Source organism: Cydia pomonella, chromosome 20, assembly GCF_033807575.1.
Source record: "Cydia pomonella isolate Wapato2018A chromosome 20, ilCydPomo1, whole genome shotgun sequence".
Classification (NCBI taxonomy): Eukaryota; Metazoa; Arthropoda; class Insecta; order Lepidoptera; family Tortricidae; genus Cydia; species Cydia pomonella.
The window spans coordinates 11,319,885-11,345,446 of NC_084722.1; the positions used below are offsets into that span (position 1 = coordinate 11,319,885).

The window sequence follows — 25,562 nt, forward strand, 5'->3', positions numbered from 1 at the left end:
ACGTAATATGAAAAAATCGTGAAACAAAAGCTTAATAAATACTTTCAATTAAAACTACAACTCCAGCAAACATGATCGGTCCAGCCGATTCTGAGTTATTGCAAAAAATCTTCTCTTCTTAGTAAAAAGACACTGCGAAGGTACTCCATTAGTCCCTTATGCTTGTAATGTACATTATACTAAATACTCGTAATAGCCCCCATTTGGTCAGTTCTGACAGAATAGTAACTACGAAACCCTACACTGAGCATGGCACGTCATCATGCACTTGGCCGATTTTTTTTAATACTTAAAACGGGGTACAATAATATTCTGAGTCCATAGACATGAGTTTATTCATGAAACATACCTATATACATTTTGATCTTGAATTAAGATCATGAATGGGGTAGGCTAATGAAAGCTATACATAATAATAAGGCGAAAACCCCGCAGATTATAATGGCATCAACTGGAACCTGGAAAGAAAGTATGCAGTAAGGCCAGTAAGTATACTGCATATACTCCTTTAGTTTTTTTTTATTATGATTTATGACCATTGGATTATTTCGCAGAACATAATCAAGTATTGTATAAAAAAAATTAAAAGGATTTTATTGCCGTGAGCTACTAATTGAGCTAAGAAATTGATCAACATTTTTAGACTATTGTAGCGCCATCTGAAGACCCACTTAATTAGTAATGATTATTTTTCTGATGGGTAAAGCACTGATTTTAATGGAAAATGTAATAAAGATGGCAATAGTAAACTGACGATTATGACCGACATGACGTCACATGTAGATAATTTGTATACCTATTGTCAGCACACGCATTCTTAAATTAAGAATTGAATCTCTAGGGCTCATCCCAAACCAGATAATTATTGGTTTAAGCTGTAATATCATGGAAACGTATTTATAAATAAAAAAATAAAATCACAATTAACCAAAAATGCAACAGTTGGTACCTAAACATTTTTATATTTTCCGTAGTATTTTTCACATATATTCACATACCTTGGGTTCGGTGACAGCTGTCATCTCCATACAATTTATAACATTCAAATGCAAAATATGTATTGAGATATCACCGTACCCAAGATGTGAAAAATACTATAAAATGAAACATATTATAAATATTTAATAATTTATTGAAATCAATGATAATTTATTTATAATGTTAAAAAAAACTTGAGTAGGCCAGGGAAAGTTAGCACCGTACTAGGAGTAAGAATCTTTCCTCTGTACAACAGATACCTAAGTAGATTCGTATTCGTACCTCTAGTCATAATATACTTCAGTAATACAGGTATACAGGTATCTTAAATAAGAAACATTCTGACTCTTTGCCAAACTCCCGCTTGTACGCATAGGGTAAGGTAAGAATACTTACTTTACTCTTTGGGTAAGATATACCCATATACAATATAATTCCTGAATTATTGTCTTATGTTATTGACACAGTGAAAAACTAGGTTTATAGGTTTTCCTTTTTTCATAATTTGCAAAATTTTTTTTTTCAAAAAAGCGAAGCTTTTAAATTTAGAATATATGCTTAAGCGATCGACATCGAAATCAAAGTGATTTGTTAAGATTGAGTAGGTGGAAACCGTTTTCCACCGAAATGGAATTTCATAGAAAAATTACCGTTATTTCGTTTGATTCAAAAAGCTATACACGAGCTGTATTTTTTTAGGCAATTCAGAATTTGAATCACGGTTTAAATTTACACATTATTAGAAAGCGGATTTGAAGTAACGATCTCGATATTAATTATATGGATATGACTGGTATAATTTATCTGGGGGCACGGCCGTGCCCCCGCCAAGACGAAACAGAGGGCAAAGGGCAGTGCATAAGTGTTGGCCGTAATTGTTAATTCGAATGAACCGCAATTCGAATTAAATCAATTGCTTTACGCATTAATTTAATTAAGGTTAATTAGAACAAAATTTTTGAGATGTAAATTGAAGTACTTGGTCTGACTCTACATTCTTTTGCTTTCATAAGTACATTCATAGTTTCTGATTTTTTTTAAAGCGTTTTTCAATAATAAGATAACTACTTGTATAAAAAGAAAAAAAAACTAACGACACATATATTCTTAATATTTTACTTGGATCTCACATTTATGTTTTTGATGGGATATCAAAACCCTTTACGCTCGTGGTTCGAAAAGTAGAATCCTGAGCGTTGCGAGGGTTTCAAGGCACGAGGGTTACACAAACTTTTCCGCCGAGGGAGACACAATTTTATTCAAAACGCGAGGAAAACACCAAACTATGAAAACCAAAACAAATTACCAAATCAAATCCAAAGAACGTAATAACAAAATTATCATTCAAAAACATCATTTAAAAGTCAATTCTACCAGCTAACACAAGGAAATAACTCAAAATTTGCATCTGATTACTTTGCCCCACATGAGGATAAAATGCAACTTTCTCATGTTAGTGTTTAGGGTTCCGTACCAAAAAGGTACAAAAGGAACCCTTATGGTGCGACTCTGTCCGTCCGTCCGTCAGTCTGTCACATTGCTAAATATCTCGAGAAGTACTTTGAAATTTGGAATAGTAATGAATAACGCTAACCCCCCCCCCCCCCCTTATCTTCGAAGTTTACGAATGAAAAATTATGAAACACTAATTATTATTTAATAACATTGTAATAAGATTACAGGAAAAATAAAATCAGACCTCTATCTTGATAACTTTTTTTTTAATTAACAAAAAACATTTTGTAATTTAATTTGCAATTTAATCCCGTTTGCGGGTGTTTATTATAGTTAAAATTCCTACGAGATTACACTTAAGGTACCAGCTTTCAAATAAAATAAAAATGATTGAAATCGGTTCACATGATAAAGAATTATCCCTGAAAAACCAGCATACATACAGATCGCACAAATTAGTTAAGCAACTCGCCCATAGATGGCGCTGTACACGATTATACTTATAGTATACTTCTGCTCAAGTCTTTCATGAGAAAATTGAAAGTTTGTACGGAACCCTCGGTGCGCTAGGTAAACGAACTCGCACTTGACCCGTTTTTTAACAATCAAGAGGGCCTTTACCAGTTGGTGTGGTGGAAATAACTATTTCCTATGACAAATTCGATAGGTGCTTAGTGTGTACAGTCACTTCTAAAAATATCAATATGAACAAACTCGCAATATTTTTGTCGTCTTTTTTTATTATCATGAAATTTAAACATAGAGGTACAATAAGTATAGAGATGAAACGGTAGAGCCGGCAGATGACCGAACGAGATGCTCTTATGGAACGTTCAGTCGGAGTAGCAGAGATAGCGCTGATTGTTTGTCCATGTCACGTTTTTTTATTCCCCACCGTTTAATTTTAGTATGGCTTATGGTGGGCAACAAATAACCCGCCAAATTACGTAGGTTGTTTTTGGTATGTTGTCAGGAATGTTAAAACGTGTTTTTAATTTGACGCATTGCGTATGTTTTATCCCTCACGGGCGCACGCGTATAGCCCATCTAGTTGATCCTCTATGGATTTAAAAGGTTTCAACATTTTCAATGGAATTTGCTTTACGCTCCTCTTTTAATAGTCAAAAAATTGGAAACAGTGAAACGAATGGGCATAGCCGTGATTAATATTACAATAAATTGTGTAATATTATATTTTGCATTATGTCAATATCTAGGAAGGAAAATGGGGACTAGGTTTATATGGAGATGCAGTCGCCCCTTTTGATATTTAACTAATTAACACATATCAGCGAAAGAATAAGGATCAAAGTCAAATGGCACTCTTAAAAGTTTTAATCATGTGTCGAAAGATGGCGGTAAATTTACTGTGGCTACAAAGTTTTCTTTGACAATACACCTCTATTTCAAATTACCTTTGAAACCGACCAATCAAGGTTCCTAATTCCTATCAGGTATAACAACTTATCTATATACTAGGCATATAAAGTTGTCAACATTTATTTTAAATAAGTAAAACTAAAAGTAAAAGGTGTGGTAAAAAATTATATAAAATCTGTATCATTATACCTAATCGTAAGTTTGTCTGACAAACTAACTCCTATAACGGCTGTAAAAAATATTTTCGGTACCTTTTTTTAGCAGTCTACAACAACTACTTACACAAAATGAAGAATAAAAACTCTGTTATAAATCAACACAACCTCTCCAAGTTTATGGTTGTTATATAATCAAGACTAGTAAGTGGCTTATTGAAGCAAATTACAAGTAGGTATAGGTTACAGGAACATTTTCTCATAATTTACAGTTTTAATTTTAGACAACATTCCTTAAGGTAATGCTATAATATTTCAACGCCGGGTCCTCGATAACGCACTCACAGTCGGCAACTCCGTTATCCTTCAAAAATTCCGTTCTGCGCAGCCAATCCAAATAAAGCTTCAAATACCTATCCCCAGGGTCCAAATCTGTGTGCCCCAAACAAAATATCCTATACGCATCTTCCCCGTACTTCCCTACGCCGTGGAGATCGCTAGCCCGCCGCCATTTCGATGAAACGAACTGATAAGTCAACTTCCAAATCATATGACCTCGTTTCCTTAGTCCTAACGTATCAAAAAAACGTTCTAATGACGTAGGAGAGTCGTTTAAAACGTGATACGGGGTGGGAAATTCTTCGAAGAATTTTTGCATGTGGGGCCTAGCGGTTTTGCCTGATGTCTTCGTTAGGAAGATGGTTGCTATTAACATCGCCCAGGGGTTTGTAGAAAACTCTTCTTCTAAGACGTAATGCGGAGATAGTGGCATTTCCCTTGGTGTTATGTTATAGAAAGGACCTATTTTGATTGGTTCCTGTTCTTGTATAGTAAGCTGGGAGAGACTGAGTAGGTCCGCGTCGTCGAGCGAGCACTGGCTGGAATCTTGGGATTCTTGAGAAGAATCTAGATTTATAGATAGTGTTCTATTGGGACTTTTCGCTGGTAATGTTGAGTGTTCTTGGAAGAACCTGCTGACGCAAAGCTCGGGCGTTGTCATTTTGGTACCTGGAATAGATAAATGTATATCTATAATGTAATTGAATCAAATGAAAAATAAGAAAGGTGAAATTTTACAACAAATAACCCCCGTCGCATAAAGGAGAGTTATATTATAACTTTGTGTCTGTCTGTGGCGTAGGTACATACTTTTAACTCCCATCACAAAAGGATGAGCCGATTTGGGTACGGTTTTTTAAAACCCTTTTGAATTGTGTGTAGGCCAATCAAATTAGATTTGTAATCCGAGTTTTTTTTTTCAGTTCTTTGCTTGTAGTTCGAAAGCGGTAATTATACCAACCTACGTATCCGACGGAAAATTTGTGCTCTCCCAGTGCTAGTTACGTATGTTGATTATGTATGGCGAATTAGTGGGGAAAATGTATATATTGTAAATTCGGATCAGTGTGGTACAGCCGAAATGAAAGGTTAGAAATAGGGAAACATTTCCAAATTTATTACACGATTGCCCAAAAAAAGGGGTGAATTGTTTTCTTTTCACTAGCGTCTGATCCACCAAAACTTCTACTTCGAGTGGTTTAGCAATCCAAACCGGAAAATGTATCTCCTAAGGCTCCCAAAATATTTTTCGGATTTCACCTCCTACTAGTACAGTCACGTCTGAAAATATCGGTACGAAAAAGGTGCCAAAAACCTTAATATATGGGCAATCAATAACGTTGTGTATACATATTTTTAGCACTTTTGTCGTGCCAATATTTTCAGACGTGACCGTACCTAACTAAAATTTAACGATGATTTAATGCCAAAGACACAATTCGATAAAAGCCAATTCTTTGAATTCGAATCCAACACCCGGATGGAGCTGCGCAAAGTTCGAAGGTGCAAAGGTACAAAAACTATCAAATCACGCCAAATACCATTGACATGCGTGGGTTTTGCCCGAGGCTCTTGTACCATCAACTACAGAATGGGCACAAAAACTTTACAATGGCAATGAGCGTATTTTATAGGTCTATAGATCGAGTCATTCACAAAGACGCGCGCCTTGACTTGTATTATCATGTTATTAAAGGTTAGATTTGACAAATCTGCGCGTCATCGTTAATGACACGAATTATACAACTTATTTCAAGCGGTTCGTATAGAAATTTCACGCTTATTTACTAGGTAGTAGAAGAATTTGTAGAGTTCTGAGCCCCTACGAGTAGTGTAAATTTATTCGATAGCGAAACGTGACTTACGCGTTTGCGTTAAGTCTCATTTTGTATGGGATTGAGAAACAGCGCGGCAAGCAGGGCTTTTTACAATAAAAAAGTTTCGAAATGTTGTAACGAAAATTTTAAACCTTTTGTGTGTAAAAAAATAACTTCTAAGGATTTAATTCTTAAAGTTTCGCCATGTCCCGTCTCTCTGTCAGTCCGTCCAAGGCTTTGCTTCGTGACGCTCAGCAGTGCTGGAAAGCTGCAATTCGGCAGGAATATATAAATCAATCATCCGGACAAAGTGAAAATTGCTAATGCGTATATTTTGATAATAATAAAAGCCCGATAATGTGATTATTAAAATATGAAAATAAACGTAGTGTTTTTTGCTTTAACCCTTTGGTGGCACTCCACCACCGATGTCGTTGGATAGGTCTAAAGCAAATGGAATAGGAGTTTTCTACAATCAGTAAGTTAATTAATTTTCGTCCACTTGACGAAGTTGCATATAAACCTACCTACCTTGCTGCACAAGTTTGGACTTATTACAATCCTTAATGTCTAAACAATAGATCAATCTACATAAAAATACACAAATAGCGAAACATCATTACCGTCAAGTGAACGAAATCTACCATTCCGCCATTTGTAAATAAATCTAGAACTGGACGGAAACGCACAATGACCCTACTTACCTTCAAGAAATTATCAACGTTCTTCAGTTACTGCTTTATTTTGGTTTTGGTACTACGTATTACATTATAAACTACGTATTAAATTATTATAAAACAAAGTCCCCCTCGCGTCTGTCTGTATACCGTGTGTATTTTTGATATAACCACAAACTTAAACTAGAAGGTGATTTTAGTGCTATAAAACAATTCTGAAAGATTTGTTTAGTTTAGTTTTCACTACCAGAGCATAATTAATTTTGATTTTTTTTCGAGCGGCAATGTATTTCGTACATCATGATCACTTGTGACAGTTGTGTTGTGACGTCGCGTCATTAATGAGTTTTCAGTTAATACAAAGTAGTGATACATTGCTTGCTGAATTATTTTGTATGAAAAAATAAAAGTCGTCCATTTTTTATAAAACTTATGAAAGTGTGTTAATTGTGTTAATTACAGCATAAACTAACAGCCCTTTGATTATGTGTTCGTATCAAAAATACACGCTGTATATGTTCGCGATAAACTCAAAAACTACTGAACGGATTTTCATGCAGGTTTCACCTATCAATAGAGTGATACTTGAGGAAAGTTTAAGACAAGTATATAAATTGTTAAGGTTTTGTGTAGCCCATGCGAGGCCGGGCCGGTCGCTAGTTAATTCTATAAAATGTTAAAGTCGGTTGGTATACTACATTTTGGTATGTTGATCGAGTTATGTGAACTTTATGATAATTTCAGCCTTAAATTACCACGAATGAATGCCAAGTCCAGGTTACATTATACACTGTCTGACCAAAGGTCCAAAGTTCAGTGAACTTTGGTACCGCACCTTTTTATATATAGGATTTTTGTAACAGAAATAGACTAATTAAATGCCATTAGTTTCTTTTTGTACTAGTTTTTTGCACTATAAGCTATGTTAAAATTGCTTGCACCGATTTTTTACTTGCTTTTTATTAACACAATTATACCTATATTAACGTCTTACAAAAACAATGTAATAAAATTTGCTATACCTTCATACAAGTGGTATCAAAAATAGTGGGGATCCGTTTATGGACATATTCGGTATAGTGTTCTAAGTAATTAGGAAATAGTAGAGTTTTTTTTTATGCGATTTTTTTCTATGCCAGGTCGTCCAAATCGGTCAACCCTCCATACAAAGGCCAAACATTTTTGCGACATTTTTTTTTAACTTTTTCTTATTCAGAACACGATACCGAAATATACCCTTAAACGGATCCCCACTATAGTTTTTGTCATCCACGATGACGTTGACGCGCAGATTTGTCAAATCTAACCTTTAATAACATGACATTACGAGTCAAGGCGCGCGTCGTCGTGAATGACACGATCTATCTTTTTGTTACATGCTGTATACTTAGCCGTATTATTTAAATCCAAGTATCTATACTAACCCCCTTATTCATAAAAATTTAACGTCCTGTTTTAGTTAAATTATGTTTTATCCCTATCTTACAAATACACAAAATGACAGATAAAGACAAACGATTCATAGCTAATTCAGGCCAGTATCGCGTTTATGAATAACGCCATATATATATATATATATACTTATAATATAATACACACGGCAATACAGTAATTTAGTACTCTCGAATCGAGCTGATCTGATGATGGAGCCAGGTGATGGCTAATGGAAATTTTCAGTGGGTACTAGTGGACCCCTAGATATTGGGCTCATATGAGTATGATTTGTTTTGACGAATCCAGTTCTCTGATGCATTAAGTATATACAGTCAACATTTTTTTTTTCATAAACCCAAAACTTTTTTGTAAAAAATTTTTTTTTCCATCAATTAAGTATCCAAATATAGATGATAAGTAAATAAATACACAACGATAAAATGAAATCAACAAACTTAATTTCCGAACAAACCAAAACTTGTTTAATTATGGAAACAAGTCAATCACGATCTCGATAATTTAACGTTATGCAAATAAATGTGTCTATGTTTGCAATAACATACAAATGTGATATTGTCATTTCTAAATGATTTGTAATCAGTATGTTGAAATTATGGATAAGTTTGGTATTAAATAGTAGACTGTAGTGGTAATAAATATAGGTTCAATACCGGCCAATAATATATCATCTTTGTTAGGGTTCCGTAGCCAAATGGCAAAAAACGGAACCCTTATAGATTCGTCATGTCCGTCTGTCTGTCCGATTATGTTACAGCCACTTTTTTCCGAAACTATAAGAGCTACACTGTTCAAACTTGGTATGTAGATGTATTCTATGAACCGCATTAAGATGTTTACACAAAAATAGAAAAAAAAACGATAAATTTTGGGGGTTCCCCATACTTAGAACTGAAACTCAAAAATATTTTTTCAGCAAACCCATACGTGTGGGGTATCTATGGATAGGTCTTTGAAAATGATATTGAGGTTTCTAATATCATTTTTTTCTAAACTGAATAGTTTGCGCGAGAGACACTTCCAAAGTGGTAAAATGTGTCCCCCCCCCCCCCCCCGTAACTTCTAAAATGACAGAATGAAAAATAAAATAAAAATATATGATATACATTGCCATGCAAACTTCCACCGAAAATTGGTTTGAACGAGATCTAGTGAGTAGTTTTTTTTAAATATGTCATCAAATTTAAAAAAAATTTTTTTTCATCAAACCCATACGTGTGGGGTGGTATCTATGGATAGGTCTTCAAAAATGATATTTAGGTTCCTAATATCATTTTTTTCTAAACAGAATAGTTTGCGCGAATGACACTTCCAAAGTGAAAAAATGTGTGTCCCCCCCCTGTAACTTCTAAAATAACAAAATGAAAAATCTAAAAAAAATATATGATATACATTACCTTGCAAACTTCCACCGAAAATTGGTTTGAACGAGATCTAGTAAGTAGTTTTTTTAATACGTCATAAATGGTACGGAACCCTTCATGGGCGAGTCCGACTCGCACTTGGCCGCTTTTTTAATGCATGTATAGAGTAAACAATATAGGTAAGTTGTAGATTGCATATTTTAATAGTTATTTTATATAAAATATATGATGGATACTTCAATAAAATACCGCGAATTACAATAGGAGACTGCATATTACTAAAAAACTGTATTAAAATTATAAAAAACCTCCATGAAAAACACCATTGCATGAAACCAATTTTTCCCACTGCACGCACAAAAGACTACATACAGGATTGGGCAGATTAAGTGTCCTAGTTTAAAATAGCCATAAAATTAAAACAAAACTTCAAAATTTGAAGTTTTGTGTTTATCCTAAGTCCTGTAAATAAATGCTGTTTTTTTAATAGCTTAAAGGTCCGAGATATAAACCTTACATTAATATGTAAATGTTTTAGCTTCTTAAATATCTCGTACGGTCGGAATTTTTACTTCTATAAATAAAAACAAAACTTCAAGACTTGAAGTTTTGTTTTTATTTTAAGCATACTCTATATTTACAAAATTAATTCATTAGCTCAAATCGCTCTCCTTTAACCTGTATAACTAAATAACTATACGCATTCAACCATAGAATGAGTTGCACGCGGCACGCACTACCTAATCTGGTATATCGTCCCATATTTTGTATATTTTGACCAATCGATGCTTAAATGAATTTGAATTCATTCCCTGTGTGCTCCCAATACTGCTGAGCACGTATCCCCGTATGGAAACGTCCAACGGATTCCAGTCTGGTTAAGATGCAGGCCATTCTTGCCAAGGTATAGAATCTGTCAGTTCGACACCAGTCTTGTGTACGTTTAGCTTTGTGAGACGGGGCACTGTCTTGTTGAAAGAATAATAGTCATCCCCAAATAACTTTCGGATATTTTCTAGAATAATGATCCTGCAACACGTTCTGAATAGTCTTGCTTAATTTTTACTCCCCGATCAATAAACAGCAGTTGTGGTTTGCCCCTAAGTGATATGGCACCCAATACCATGACAGCCGACGCACTTTGAAACTGCTGTTCGGCTAATTTACCTACTGGAATATCCCTCAAAGAAGCACCGTAAACACGATCATTTTGTTGATTGTGGCTATCTTGCAAATGAAATATCTTTTCGTCGGATAAAATAACTTCATCGCCCTCATGCCAAGCATTTTTTAGCAAGTCCCTGCATTTTTTCACTCTAGTTTTTTTCTGGGCTTCTGTTAATCCATGAACTTTTTGTTTTTTGTAGGCCTTCAATCCATGATCGTGTCGTAATATACGACTCATTGATCGTCGGGATATTTTCACATCTTCAGCGAGTTTACTTGCACTTCGGGCTGGATTTCGCCGACGCTCACGAACGCTTTTATTTATATTTTTGACACGAACAGATGGTTATTAATATTAACCAGATTTGGGCCTGATTCTTGAAAATCCTGTTTTTTTTAATAGCTTAAAGGTCCGAGATATGAACCTTACATTAATATGTAAATGTTTTAGCTTCTTAAATATCTCGTACGGTCGGAATTTTTACTTGTATAAATTTACAACTAGCTGGCGCTTCGTATCCATGTAGAAAACAATATAATAACATTAAATATCAAGCTGACGTCTAGGAATAAAAAATAATGTAGTTAAAAAAAGTTCTGCTATATTTAGGTAAAATGGCAGTACAAATCTAGGACACTTAATCTGCCCAACTCTGTATATACTCGTACCTACCTAATGTAGTGAGGTGGAAATCACTTACAAATATAAGTAAATGTTCCACCGTAAAAACATGGAGGTGATATATTATTGGCCGGTACTGTATGTATAGGAATGCAACCTAAACTCGCTAGAGTAAGAAAATTGTAGTGATTGCATGCATAATAAAGATTCAAACATTCTCATTCATTAATAGTATTTGAAGGGCATTTTCACTTAATTGTGTACCATAAACGGCCGACATCAGCAATGTAGTAACAAAACTGATGGTCAATGTCAAACCCCATCCATTTTGTCAAGAAAGTGACAGTTATATTTTTATGTGACTTAATCATAACACAACTAGTTGTACTTTAAGTACAAGTTAAAATGATAATGCCTATTTATTACTTATACAGTTGTGTGCAATGAAAATTAAGGGAAAACTATAACTTTAGATCAATTATATTGGATCTTTTTATATAATTCTTCTTCATTACTTGACTAGGGTTTCTGCTCAAGGATTCTCGAGGCGGGATTTTTCGAGAAATTCGTTCTTCGCCGAGGCGGAAAAAAAGCTCAATGCCTCGAGAACTCGAGAAATAAATCTTTTGTTAAAGTAAAAAGAAAACACGCGTATAACACGTGATGTGTCTATAGTGTATTACTTTAGGTAGTTAAATAAATGTAAACAATGTTTTTTTTTTACATTTTCATGTACTTTAAGTTACACAAGTAAACATTTAATAGTTAACCAACCAATGGATACTCGTAGACTGCCTTGATCCGTCCCCTATCGTTCTGGGCGTTCTGGCTTCAACAGATTTTCATATGGTGTCGTAGCAACATAATTTTATTATAAAATATCTATAGTGATGTAGCCGAGGGAATTCACAGAGTTTTTGAGGTAAAACGTCAAAACCCGCGCGTCCGGCAAATCTTCCAACGCATGTTTCGCGCGGCACGTCATATTTTTTGTTCCTTTCTACTCGTAATTTCCTGGCTTTACGCACCCTCTTAATAATTTTGTTCATAGGCTTTAGTCGACTTTGTTGTATTGTAGGTACACTTGCAACAGAAAATATTTTAATTTTACTGCATATTTGACATAATATTCTACCTTTTCAAATATTTAGCAATAGTGCAAAGTTTTGAAACAAAGGCAGCTTGGTGTTTGCTAGTTTATCCCAAAACAAATTAACACGCAACTGTTTCTTTACTCAAGAATGTCTCAGAAGTCTCAGAACCTTTGTCATGGAAATCACGAGACGCAACTAGTATGTACGTGGAATTTAGTAATTTCGCACTCTGTAAATAAATATAATAACTGTAAGACAATTGTTTAAGGAAAAACGCATGTTTATCTACAGTGAACATCTTACAATTACGCTGAAAGATAATTCCAGGATACAAGTAGATACATTTATCCGTAAGGTAAACTCAGAACATTTTCTAAACTAATTTTAGTTATATTTTCACGACACCAGCTCGTAAAGGCTCTCTTTATTCTTCAAAAAACACACGAGAAAGTTGCTTTTTAACTACAAAAGTGGGATAATTTACTTATTAGGCTATGGTTAGGTTATGGTTATGATATATATTTTGAATAAATATTTAATAGGCTTTAAGTATTTGAATTTGATTATAATGTTTTACAGTTACATTGTATTTTTCTTGCGTTGATGTAGTGACAGTTTTTGTGTTTCACTCGGTAGCAAAATTTACTCGCTACGTTCTTGGTTCAATTTTGAAATCTTTCACTTGCTCGAGTTGATTGGATATCAATATTAGCACGAGCAACAGCTTTGACGCCTTGTAAAACAAAAAACTATTACATCCTTTTATATAAGATTTAATGTATTGAAAAGATGTGTCCCGCTTCTTGCTGGCCCTATATTGGGATACCCCCCCCCCCTCCAATTGAGGGATTTATATCGTCTTGAGCAGTGTAGCTTTAATTGACGTTCATAAGCGCATTTTAATATGCCTTCTTGAAAAATAAACCTTTATAAAGCCAGTCCAAGCGAACTGTGATTGTTAATTTTTCAGTAGAAGACGGAGGTAGAGAAACGAGTTAAATATCTACAGGAATATGTGTACATATATCAGTCAGTATTTGACATTCGTTATGATCCATTTTATAATGTTAATACCAAAACAACTGGATAAACAACACTCATTAAGCCATTTTCATGTAGTTACATTCAACAAGACATGCGTCATTGTCATGGTCATTTAATATATAAAAAATAAACACTTCTACGTATAATTAAGAATTTGATAGGAAAGCGTGTTGGACGAAAAGCGTGTTGAACGAAAAGCAAAGTGGCCGAAAAGTGTGGTGGAATTCCATTTGAACGAATCGCATGTTGGACCACTTGGACCAACATCTATCAAGTCGCCCCAAACAGTATCAAGTAAAAGTTAATTACAATACAAATAAGTAATACAATTATCACAATGATGACTCACAAGGAAATCTCTACTAATAATCCTACCTTACTAATATTACTCGTATAAATGCGAAAGTATTTCTTCATGCTAAACCGATTAAGATAAAATTTGTTATGGAGTTTGACGCTCGGAGAAGGACATAGGATAGTTTTTATCATTTATCATCACCATTCCACGCATACCAAATTGCGGGCAGAAGCTAGTCAAAAATAAGTAGCTAACACAACTCTATTTTTAGAAACGTCTATATGTCTACGTACCCATTTGCTCATGAAAAATCTGAAGTCTATCTTACTGGAATCCAATGCAATCTGCATACATTGATAACGAAACATGGATTGTGATGGACATGCAAAAATCTAGATAAGTACCAGCTGGCTACCATTCAAGATTCAAGAGAAAACAAAGCAACCATTCCCTAATACAATCGTTCCATTGTTAACTATCAAAGATAAACTGCCCAAGAATAGTTAGATTATATATAAAGTCTTACATACCGGAATCCCGAGGCTTTTTCTTAGTTAAAACTTAGTTAGTAGCGAGCTGCACCGGCCAGTCGACGCGCGCGCTCCGCGTATCGAGCGAACATAAAAATCGAAAAACAAAACATAAACGGATCGATAACGCATTCGAATTTCCGTGAAAAGTTTTGAATTGAGACCACTGTTTGCAAACTTTGATTCTCGAGTGGTTTCGGAATGTTTCCGTGTGAGAAATAGTTTCAAGTGTTTGTAATTCAAAGGCGATATACGCGCGACTAAGTGAGATTTTGTGCGGAAGTGACATCGATTGAACTTGTGCTGTCTGGAAGGTCGAGACTCGAGTGCTATTCGATAGAAACATTATCGATTATGGATGCTATCAACTGACGGATACGCTTGTTTAACAGTTAACGAGAGAGGTATGTTTTTGTATTCTATTCTTAAGATAAAACTTGGTGTGGAATCTCTAGAATTTTCTTATGGACTACTCAAAATCCTATGACGGTTTTATTAATAATGCTTATAAGCATTTGTAATAAAACAGTATTAATAAAATACCTGATATGGTTATCATAATTACCAACCACAACTAACGCAATCTATGTACAATTCTTATGTCAGACTAACGATGAAATATATCAAACAGTGTAATACTACTATACTTAATTATAAGACTTGAAAGCATTATTCATTTGTTTCACGATACAAGCATAAATCTATAGATAATAAGTAAGTTTTATACAATATACACTGATTAAGCAAAATAAGAAACAAACACGTAAGCTTACCTACGACATATCTAAGAATGGATTTGTTATGCAATTAAGGCAGTTTTATAATTAGGTCGTAAAATTGCAACACTCAATGCATTACAAACCCGTAATACCATTTAATACAGTAAAAGAATGATTTATGTGCCATTTTGTACTTTGTGACTGTGACACTCGATATAAAAGCTGCTAGGGATAATAAATAAATACATCGACCCAGCGCTAGGGTAAGCACAATAAGGCTTGTGTTGTGGGTACTAGACAATGATATAAAAGGAACAAATATTTGTGATAAATAAATGCCCTGACCAGGATTCTAACCCAGGACCTCCTGCTTCGTAGGCCAGCAGTGGCAGCACATGGTTCCATTTTTATCGCTTGTCACTATCCCCGTCACTTTCGCACATACATACTTGTGAGAACGTGATAGGCATGGTGACAAATGATAAAGAGCCGACCATCTTAGCCCTGCAGGGTCAGTACCTCCTAGGTTAGGAGATCGTCTTACATCGCCGAAGTGATCTTATAATAAAAATAAATTAAAATTACTATGACACTATTATTATCACTATAAAGGATTTGTGTAATAATGTCCTATAGTATTATTTATTTTATTTATTATTTATTTTATTATTTACTATAGAACTATTATTGTCACTATCACATTTCGAGGTGGCACTGAAATTAAATGCCTTGCCCTTGACCCTATAGGGAGCGTTCATGAACTGCAGACGACAGCACAGAAGCCTTTTCATTGGCATTCCATTTTTAGAATTAAGCGTCTTCATGGCAGATCCTACTATGCGAAATAGTCGAGCCTGAAGTGTAGGGGGCAGCACCTGCTTAGATGTTGTTTTCGCTTTCGATTCAGGGTGCGTAGACAAGAAGCCAATCGTTAACGCTCCGTAGCGAACGAAACGCAGCTGTCTCTGTCGCACTTCTACGGAGCGAGCGTGAAAGATTGGTATCTTGTGTATGCATCCATGATTCCAGGTCACTATATGACAGACCCTCCAACACGCACGGTCTCTATAGGTACTTAATCCAGGATAATCAGGGATAAGTTCGCATTTGTTGTATTTAATTTACCTACTCTGTATCTGTGTTTCGTGTTTTTATTTCTATATATAATAAAGTCTATACGCATACATACATAAATAATACATAATCCATATATGAATATAAATAAATAAAATAAAAAAATAAATATTATTACACAAATTGACTAAGTCCCACCGTAAGCTCAATAAGGCTTGTGTTGAGGGTACTTTAGACAATGATATATGTATATAATATATAAATATTTATAAATACTTAAATACATAGAAAACACCCATGACTCAGGAACAAATATAAACACACGAATAAATGCCCTTACCAGGATTTGAACCCGGGACCATCAGCTTCGTAGGCAGGGTTACTACCCACTAGGCCAAACCGGTCGTCAAACATACTTTATTCGTTAAATAACGTAATTAAATAACTGTTTCTGGCACTGAAAAGAAGTGTCGCTTAATGTCCTTCATGTCACCCGTGTATAAAGGCTTACATTACCAGCAGTGAATCACTTGTCATAGCAGCATACATTATACTTATCAACACACAAGTGTGATATTACATAGTCGAAAAACATGTGCAGCGAAATCTTGTAAATAAACTTACATTGTTTTTGTTATACCGTGAAAATTATTGCAGAATTAGCTAATTACATTAATTCTAATATTTTAGTGACTAGCACGAACCGAAACAATGTAAAAATTAGAATTTTACAAGTTTTTATTTATTTATTAATAACTTGCAATGTACCTATGTATGTAGGGGTCAAATCTTGCAAGTAAAATTTGACCCACTTCCCGGTTTCCGATGGAGCTGAAAATTTGCATACATATGTAAGTCGGGTGACAATGCAATATTCCATCGAGCATCCTACCTATCCTACCTTACGCAGTCAATACCGAAATTAGGTTCCTACGTCCTTCTTTTTGGAAAATTAACCTTACTTCCTTACTACGTGTAAAGTCTTCATCCCTACGACCTATAACGTGAGGTAACGGACGTCACACATGCACACAATCGCTCACGCTAATAAATCAATTGTTGACATGATAAACTAGTTTGCATGCCGGCAGGATCCGCTTCCGCTGCATATGCTGGCCCGCTGGGGGACCAGTGCTATGCAGTTGGCTACCTCGCTATTATTGAATATATTAATGTAAATAGAGACGATTAAATAATAAAAGCTGCTGAATACTGCTATGTTCTGCCACCAGACGCAGCACAAGCACAAACCGTTGACCATAGAGTAGCTTATATATATACTATGCTACAATTTTTAGTGTTCCGTACAAAACCTTTTTTTTTTCAAGTTTTCACTGATTATTTGTTACAAATTGAAGAATGACATTGATGCATCAAGCCGGTTTATTTACAGTTTATGATAGTGACGCCCCCTATGCAGAATGTTGCGTAATATTCCCTATTTATATAAACAAACCCGTGGCCATCATGTAAATGGTGTGGCACGGGTCTTTCAGTCTGCAAGAAGCGAAAACGAAAATCAATTATTTGAGACATTAGCATAAAATGTTGTACTTACCTATGATTTTTTAATAACTGAAGAATAATACTCGATTCAAGATTTTTTGAAGGATTCTGAAAATTTTATTAGGTACCTTTTAATTTGTCTTGTTTGTATATTTTGTTATTTATTAAATTTTAGTTAGTAAATACATGCTACATGTCTTTAGTCTGCTACAGGCCTAGGCCTGAATAGCAATTTCTGATCTAGAAACAGAACTAATTTCACCTAGATGGAATGTACCTAGGTAAAAATAATTACGTACCAATTTATCGATTTCAAAAGCTGGTCACCGCTTGATCCTAGAAAAACAAGCCATGTTGCTGTAACTGACCTTAGGGCCAAATGATTTTCAGCAGGTATAATTATTTCAGATTTACATACCTAATGGGGCTTAACGTGAAAATCGTAGCGATATTTCACACATTACCTAAGCGTACTTAAATTGAACTTGAAGGCAAGTAAGGTCAACTGATGGGTGACCGTTGACGGTCGCTTAAATTCAAGGGCGCCAGAAACTCGTTTAACATTAACATAGACTAACATCAAACTATTAGCTATTATTTATGAAATGTGTCGATTCGTCACTGCCTTGCATGAGTGCTTTTAGCTGTAAGAAAAAACTATTTGCTGTCCACGGCGACGTATTTATACCTAATTTTGGCCAGACTGCCATTAAAATAAAAGAAGAAGATATATATGTATATATTATTATGTATATGACGTTAACTTCCAATGATTGATTTTTACCGATACTTAATCAATATATCAAAAGACTCAGTTATTTACAATTTTACACGTATAGCAAAGTTATATTTTAATAAAATAACGTTTTTAATAGACAGACTATGCAATTTTTATGTTACATATGATATGAGTAGATATACTATAAATGCGTCGAAAAATAAATAGACACTGGTTAGACTAGCAGTATACAAATGTTCGCGTTACCAAAAATTATCGAGGAATCTTCTAAATAATAAATAACACACTTCACTGAATGAGTTTGTGTAGCAGTAGCAGGCGATGATTACTTCTACGCACAGCATAGTGGTACTATCGGCCAGTTTGTAGAATGTGTCAATACCTCTGATTCCTTGGATCGGCCAACCAATGTTAACATATTTCTACTTGACGCTTCAATGAAATCACAACACTTGTGGTAAATAAACAGTATGTTGTCTCAACTAGACGCAGGTGGCAGACTATTTGCTCAGCTAGCAAGGTTTGTTAAGTATCTTACAATCATCGGAGTACAAGTTTATAAAGCGGTTTATACTGTGAGCCTGACAACTTACACAGAATCAAAATTTAAGATGTAAATAAGTTTTTAACTTAGTTTTAATATTTGATACATTATTTTCTTTGGGTGCGTCCTATAATATATACGCACTTTTGGAATAATTTCAGTTTACAAACGTTAAAAATGTATACTAATCTTATGTATAATAAAGTAAACGTATACTTTCAATTAGTATAACATAAAAATAATATAACATACGACATACATATGGCTGTTTGGTATAATATACATATAAGTTAAGCTCATTTCATATAACTGTCATAATATATACATATTAAAATATAAATATAATTAAGTAGTAAAATTAGTAGGATGACCTAGAATTTCAAACCTCATAGAACACACTACTAGAAAAAAAACTGCTAAAAGTGGGTTAGGTTAGGTTAGAACTGTGACCCCCTAGATAAATAAATTGTTTCCAGAATAGGTAGCAGGTTAGGTTAGAACTCTGAGGCTTCGGAAAAAGAAACTGTTAACAGAAAAGTGGGTTAGGTTAGAACTGTGACCCTCTAGATAAAGAAATTAGCACCAGAATTACCACAGAAAAAAGCTGCAATCTGTAATAGATAAATACGGAGCAAACTACGTTGAAATATAAATTCGCATAGTATAGATGTTTCAAATACATTGCTCATTTCATAATAATTTAAAAACTGTATCTGTTCATTAACTAACACACAAAAATATATTTAAATAATGTAATTTCGGTAGTGAGGAAAAAAAAAACAATCGATTATGCAATGAAAAGTACATTATATTTTGCAAAAATACATGCAGTTGACCAAAAAACAAATAGTAGGCGCTTATTTTTAATGTATGATATTTGTTTTGTATGTTATATTATTTCAACGTTACACCTTTCTAATGTTATCGTAAACAATGATATATGTAGTGTTTATTATACAATTTACAATTATAGAATTCGTTGTTATACATATTGCATGTTATTGCAATTGAATGTTATTCCGATCAAAATTATACAAATTGAATTTATACATTCAGAGTGATATATTATAGGTTTGTATACGTTCTATTACTTACCCATTTTCTTTAAACGACGAGACAAGCGTACCTAAACTCAACCTCGTAAGACCCAGGGCAATTTTTGTGCTTTTGAATTTGGAACTTTAATTTATCTCTATAAGGATCTGTTTCACAATGTCCAAGTATTGGATAGCTAATTAGCAAATAAATTAACTGCCAGATAAAATTTCAAGCAAAACTTAGCACTTAATCGACCAGTTAAGCTTATTTAACGATTGTGAAATGCCAACGATGACTTTATTCATCAGATAAGTGGCAAATAGCTTATTCAGGACTTTACTTGGACATTGTGAAACAGGTCCTATAAGAATTTAAAACTCGAATCGAATCATGTAAGCGGGAACTTAAAAGGTTAATAAGATTGCATTGTTTTCCAACAGAGTTCCTTCGATCTCCATCATCATTCATCAGATCAACTAAATGGTGCCAAATCAGTGCATGCTATTTCAACTTCAACATTTATTCAGCAAATTCTTATTCAAACGATCGGAAACTTTTTCAAATCTTCCTTGCAAATGCTAAATCTTTTAAGAATGCTTATCAATATGAAAGCCGTCTAAATAATATGATCACTGTAACAAGTTACAGAGTGGCACAGAAGTCAAAATCCTTGACGGTACTGAGAGTATTCAATGTCAATTAAGTTATCATAGCAATTGTGAATATGAAGAAGTCACGTTTTGTTATTAATGTGTGGGAGTTAATTATGTGGGTACTGTTAATTTTTGACCAAAACTTGTTTGTGACGGTAAAGGGTTTTTCAATTACATATTAATATTATAAATTATAAATGACGTGTCGGACTGTTTCGCCTTTTATGATATATTTATTTTTAATAATACGTACGTGTAGAATGTTCTCATACAAAACTTTATTGGTTTATAACCTACACTGTTTTGCGTATACCTATAATGCCTTAGATACCGAAGTAACGAATGACTAATGAATAATTATACAATACAAAGGGCCTACCGCTATCTGCCTCTAACGGTCAAATATGCAGATATCATCATTTCGATTTCCATGGCAGGCATAAACTTTGTGAAACGGCCCACTGAAGGCTAATTACGAAGACTTCATCTCAAAGGCAACAACCCCCGTGTAAATAAAAGGAAAACCCAAATTGTTATCTCTTTACCTCACCTAAGTTAGATACACCAACTTATCAACGTCTCTCATCAAGAAGACTCCGCACACTTGATCATTCATCAAACCTCCGGCTCCGTCGGTTTTTGTCGACGCTACGCTTTATGTCATTATTGGGCATAAAAAGTCGTTCCGGCGAGTTATGGCTACATCATTAACTTGTCCAAATTAGTATTAGCGAATCCTAACGGCTTATTATACGTAGATAATTTTTGTTGGTGAGTTCTTTGCGAATTGATATTTCATACAGAATCGTAATCGTAAACGTCTGCCAAATCTTAAATGCAGTTAATAACAATTTAAACTCTCGTCTGTGTATAATAAGATTGATAAGTATTCTGACCGAATATTTCTCTATACAACACAACCAAGTATTGAAAGCACGATTTTTGACCACCACACACATATGTGAATATCCTGTGAACGTCAGCACGTTTACTGACATGGCTATTTATACGTTCCATACAAATAACCATACATTTGTCGTGCTCCTCCCCCACAAAAATCGGCAGACTATGTTGTACAGAAAATTACAAACAAGGCTTCTCTATAGTTGTTAAATCCTCCACGCCCGTGAATGATGCCCGTGCATACCTATTAGCTAAGTAAGTAAGTAATGCATTAAAATTGCAATTCGATGCTTTAATGCTCGAAATACACTTCGCTCTGGTATGTGAGCAAATAAAGAGGTTATCGTCTCATTATATGCAGAGTTTTTCTAGAGGTTCTTAAAATAACAGTTTATCAGGTTTTTAAAGAGTTGGCTACGTGCATGAATTACGCCTGGAGTTACAGGCGTCTATAGGCCTACAATCCTGCCTGATTGCCTACAACCAGGCAGGCCGTATGGCTATTTGCCACCGACGTGGTATTAAAAAAATATAACCGCCCTTAGGCTGCGTCACTTTTGCTTGCATGGAAAGCATTGACATATCAATCTTCCTTGCCGTATCCGGCAATGGCGACTCCATCAACAATTCTTATCAGGATTATGAAATGCCCTAATGCCTAAGGACGGACCTTACAGACACTAAGAATGGTGCTAGTTCAGTGGTGTCACTCACGACTTCGAGCCAATCGTGCAGTCTAACGGAACTAGTTGCGTTGCGACCAATCGCGAGCGTGGTGCGAACTCATCAACCAATCGCATTGTGGCGTTAGACTGCATGATTGGCTCGAATACGTGTGCGTGACACCGCTGCACACGCTGTACTGGCCCCATTCATATTACCCGCAAGGCCCGTCCTTAGGTATATGTCAGTGATGGAAAGAGATACCACGCGAAAATTTCGGAAAATAAGGCGACGTTCCAAAAAGTTTGAGTTGTTCGAGCTCCTAAATTAGCTATAAAAAATACTAAAATCTCAAATCAAAACGATTCACCTCATAATAAATGCGAGTAAGTATGGCGCAATTATGGATTACTGCCGTTTTTACTTAGGCCAGAATCACGAGGCAAACTCACGTGTTAACGTTTTTATTTAGCCTGGCGTGCCAACGGCGCGGTGACAGTGGGACCAATCGAACTAATTGATGTTGATTTGATCTCATTTTGATATCATTCGCGAGTGAATCTTGTTCTTACGCTACCTCTATCTATCTGTCAACTATCAACTCTGTGATAAAATAACCAGTACCTCAGAAATACTAGAAAAAGCTGAAATTCATGGCGGTTCAATCGATAGGTGATGAAGCATCATTACAGACTCATATTAAGAGGGAAGAATAGCTTTTCGAATCAACCGAAATAATGGTAATTTTTCTATAAAATTTCATTTGCGAGAAAACGGTTTCCACCGACTAAATCTTAACAAATCACTTTGATTTTGATGTCGAAAGCTTTAGCATAATATATTCTAGGTTTATAGGTTTCGGTATTTTTTAAACAATTTTTTTTTTTCAAATTTTGTAAACAACCTACAAACCTAGTTTTTCATTGTGTCAATAACATATTAAAAAATCATGGAGAATGGAAAATATTCAGAAGTGGAAAAACGTTTTGTATATATACTTTCCTCTTAAATAAAAGGCCAGAGCACACCGGCTGCACGTTCGTAGACGTGCACAAACGTGTGCGCTAAAGGCCTGTGCAAAACACCGGGTGCGTGTGCGTGCACGTGCACGTGCGCGTTGCAATATAAAAATCCTTATGAGAGACGTCACACCGCTTGCGCGACGTGACGCTGAAATAAGAGCCGCGCACGTACACGTCACGCACGCGGTGTGTCGTCTCTGAGGGCCCGTGGGTTCAGGACTTCAGGTTCTTCTCTCACTCACACTGAGTCCCGGGTAAGCGTGGGCAAGAAAGCTGTGCATGCCCGGGATCGCGGATATCATGTTTTTGAATTTTAATTTATTGTAAGTTTAACAAAAAAAAAGTAATAAATTGCTCATTTTTTTAAACAATTATTACCCGACCGAAATCGCCTTTTCATAAAAACGTAGTCCTCAGTTTCCTTTTTGGAATTAACAATATTGTAAATAGTCTGCACCTTAAGAGGGAAGGGGACGGCCACTTCTCCAAATCTCCACACAAACGTAGTCCCCACTTTCCTCTCTGTATATTGACATTATGGAAAATACCATAGCTATGCCCCTTCGTTTGACTTTTTTCGATTTTTAGGGTTCCGTACCCAAAGGGTAAAACGGGACCCTATTACTAAGACTCCGCTGTCCGTCCGTCCGTCTGTCTCCAGGCTGTATCTCATGAACCGTGATAGCAAGACAGTTGAAATTTTCACAGATGATATATTTCTGTTGCCGCTATGACAACAAATACTAAAAAGTACGGAACCCTGGGTGGGCGAGTCCGACTCGCACTTGTCCGTTTTTTTGATTAGGTAATATAAGAGTTAGGAGCGGAAAACATTTTTCATACAAATTTTCAAATTTTCGTTGCTCTTATAATAACTAAAAATTCGAAAAAATCAAACGAAGTGGCATAGCTGTGGTTGACATACATCAAATTGTGTCAAAATATTTCCAAGAACGGAAAATTGGGTCTACGTTTGTGTGGAAAGGCGGTTTCGGGACTTTCGGGACAGTCGTCCTTCGTCTTAAATGAGGTAAGTAAAAATGTAACGTAATTGGTTGATTTCCGCACGTTCCCTTTCATCTCCGTCCTCTCCGCCTCTGCCTCAGTGAATCAGCATCATAGGAAAATGGATTCTCGTCTTATTTATGGCCAAATGTAACTTCCAGGGAGGAAGACGTATAGGTAAAACTAGGTCAGGGCATGGACATATTATTTAGGAGTTAACACTTAGAGCGTTATCAAATTGTCCGATCCGATATCGGATGTCGGATGGCCTTTGGAGAATGGCTGCCGTATAGGATTCATTCCTTCTGTATCGGTTTAACCTTTTGAACGCGAAGAACACCTAAAGTCGTTACTAATCGTACCCACAGCGCCAAGGACAACTATAGGTGTTATGGCGGACGCTGTCAAAGTAACCTTCACTTCCGTTTCGAGTAAGGCTTACATTAGCTCCCTTGCGCCCGTGATCTTTGCGTTTGAGTGACGTTTGTGTGTATGACATAAGGCGTTCAAAAACTTATTTGAGGTCGTATCCGACATTCGGACAGTGTGAAAACGTTCTTACTGCACTCAAACGTACCGTCCGCAATCCGCATATCACAGGCCTTACTGCACTCATACTATGTATTTGCATACCTAGTTACCCAGTCTAACGGCAAAGCACTTGCTTTTAAATCAATGTCTCACACTTTATTGCTTTCACACTTCCGTACTCAATGCGGTTACCCTGACACACGTAACCACAGACCAGAGTAAATTAAACTTTAATGTTCATGAAACAGAGTAGTTATTACAATGTAGGTATTTGCGATTCAATCCGCCACAAGAGATTTATGCAAAGTGTTAACTTCATTTAACATGGGTTCGATTGCATGTACTCGTACTTGGTGGGAAGGTGGATTAAATAACAGGTGCTTTATTTGCCAATTACTTGCCCGGTGCAGATTGGACTGACAAGTTTTTGAAATGTGTATGCCTTGGTGATGATGGCACCAAAAGTATAGACTTTCATTACCTACACACAGTATCTGCACTACAAGAGATTGACAAAGATGGTCGAAGAGTTGGAGAAATACTACGGTAGATTCCACGGTAGAGTACGAGTATGTAGAATATGTTCCCACCTACTAATAGGGATATTGTTTCTCGTATTCTAGATTTCCCTAGGTAGAGATGTATGCAACTTCTTTGACCCACTCCCACTAGGTTGTTTCTTCCCATTCATCCAAAATCAAAACCAACTAAGAAAAAATACTTTTCACGACACTAACTGATAAAGGGAAGGGCCCTTTGATTGTTCAATAACAAATGAGAAAGTTGCTGTTTA

The 25,562-nt window shown here is 35.4% G+C and overlaps 2 protein-coding genes across 4 annotated transcripts in view; one reads left to right on the plus strand and one right to left on the minus strand.

Annotated features, from left to right (window-relative positions):
• Positions 1 to 2,680: 2,680 nt before the first annotated feature.
• Positions 2,681 to 25,562, minus strand: part of LOC133529245 (methyl-CpG-binding domain protein 4-like) — a 55,130-nt gene continuing 32,248 nt past the window's right edge. Inside the window, exons 1-2 of one of the 2 annotated variants that reach the window (XM_061866933.1) lie at positions 14,373 to 14,509; positions 2,681 to 4,976 (exon numbers count right to left, since the gene is read on the minus strand). In XM_061866933.1, the coding sequence (XP_061722917.1) occupies positions 4,249 to 4,968 (720 nt within the window). In that variant the 5' untranslated portion in view covers positions 4,969 to 4,976; positions 14,373 to 14,509 and the 3' untranslated portion in view covers positions 2,681 to 4,248. Of the gene's footprint in view, positions 4,977 to 14,372; positions 14,510 to 25,562 lie in introns of those variants that run through there. The other variant, XM_061866932.1, reaches the window with a different exon arrangement.
• LOC133529241 (calcium release-activated calcium channel protein 1-like) overlaps positions 14,637 to 25,562 on the plus strand; it is an 89,310-nt gene continuing 78,384 nt past the window's right edge. For both annotated transcript variants that reach the window (XM_061866924.1, XM_061866927.1), the window contains exon 1: positions 14,637 to 14,776. The gene's annotated coding sequence lies outside the window, so the exon portion shown is untranslated. The remainder of the gene's footprint in view (positions 14,777 to 25,562) is intronic.